Here is a 1426-nt window from a genome sequence, read left to right on the forward strand (position 1 = left end):
GAGGCTGGGAGTGTAGCTTAGTTGTCAAGCACTTGACTAGTATACTTTAAACCCTGGGTTCACTCCCCAGCACACAAGAAAACACACAAAACAAAAGGACTCTGGAGAAGGTATAAAATATATGACAACTGCCACATACCTGTAATCCTAGCACTCTGTGAGACTGAGGCAGAAGGATCACAAGTTCAGCTGGGGCAATTTAGTGACTTAGCAAGACTCTGCCTCAAATAAAACATAAAAAAATAAATAAGGAAAGGGCTGTGCATGCAGCTTAGTGTGAAGGCACTGGGTTCACTTTTTTTTTTTTTTACTGGTACTGGGAATCGAACTCAGGACTTTGCACTTGCCAGGCAGGTGCTTATGCCGCTGAGCTATATCCCTGTCCCAAGGCCCTGGCTTCAATCCCTGGTACCAAAAAAAAAAGTATGCTAAGGGATAGCAGAATTATAAAAAGTATAAAACTTAAAAAGAATATGTAAGTCTATTCAATTATCTATATCTTCTAAGAAAAACATTTTTCAGCTTTTTAAAAAGGGCTCAAAAGAAATAGAACCCAGGGTACAGGTTCCTAACTTGCAGTCTATTTGTAAGGGCAAAATAGAGCTACTTGGGTGCAATGGTGCACGTCTGTAATCCCAGCACTCTGGAGGCTGAGGCAGGAAGATCACTGTGAGTTTGAGACCAGCCTGGGCTAAACAGAAAGACCCTGTCTCCAAAATAAACAAACAGCTAAAATAAACTACATTAAAACTTGTAGGAAAAAAAAAAGTATAATAAATGGTTCTCTACTCAATGGAAGAGACACAATATGAAAACAATAGGTAAATGTCAGGGATAAAAGTAGGACCCTAAACCTGGCACGTGCCTCGAATCTCAGTGCTCAGAGAGTGAAACAGGAGGATTACAAGTTTGAAGATAAATAAAAAATAAAAAATAAAAAAGTTTAAAGATTGCCTTGGCTACAAAATAAATTTAAGACCAACCTGGAGGGTTACATTGTCTCAACAAAACAAAACAAAAGTAGGGTGCTCTCTTTGTACCATCAACAGTACAATGAATAATCATATTATTATATATTCAATCATCAGTATATTTAGCAATGGCCAGTGAAATTTTATCTGTAAAGAGCCAGAAAATAAATACTGTAGGCTTTACCAGCCATCCAATCTGTTTTGGGATAAAAATTATATAATCATTATGGACAGTGACATTGGAATTTTACATTATTTTAAAGTGTCTCTATGGCCAGGGATATAGCTCAGTAGCATAAGCACCTACCTGGCAAGGGCAAGGTCCCAAGTTCGATTCCTGGTATCAAAAAAAAAAAAAAATTAACAACAATAAAGTGTCTCTAAATATTCTTCATAACTATTTAAAAATATGTTTTTAAAAAAATTTCTTAGCAGGGGCTGGGGATTTAGCTCAG

General features: G+C 36.9%; 1 protein-coding gene across 1 annotated transcript in view; it reads right to left on the minus strand.

Moving 5' to 3' along the window:
- Commd1 (copper metabolism (Murr1) domain containing 1) overlaps positions 1–1308 on the minus strand; it is a gene marked incomplete at its 5' end in the record, with an annotated part of 104909 nt that extends 103601 nt beyond the window's left edge. The window contains 1 exon segment of the mRNA XM_013514647.1: positions 1279–1308. Within this exon segment, the coding sequence (XP_013370101.1) occupies positions 1279–1308 (30 nt within the window).
- Between the last annotated feature and the right edge of the window lie 118 nt (positions 1309–1426).

Source organism: Chinchilla lanigera, unplaced genomic scaffold (assembly GCF_000276665.1).
Source record: "Chinchilla lanigera isolate Chin_1 unplaced genomic scaffold, ChiLan1.0 scaffold00023, whole genome shotgun sequence".
NCBI classification, from domain to species: domain Eukaryota; kingdom Metazoa; phylum Chordata; class Mammalia; order Rodentia; family Chinchillidae; genus Chinchilla; species Chinchilla lanigera.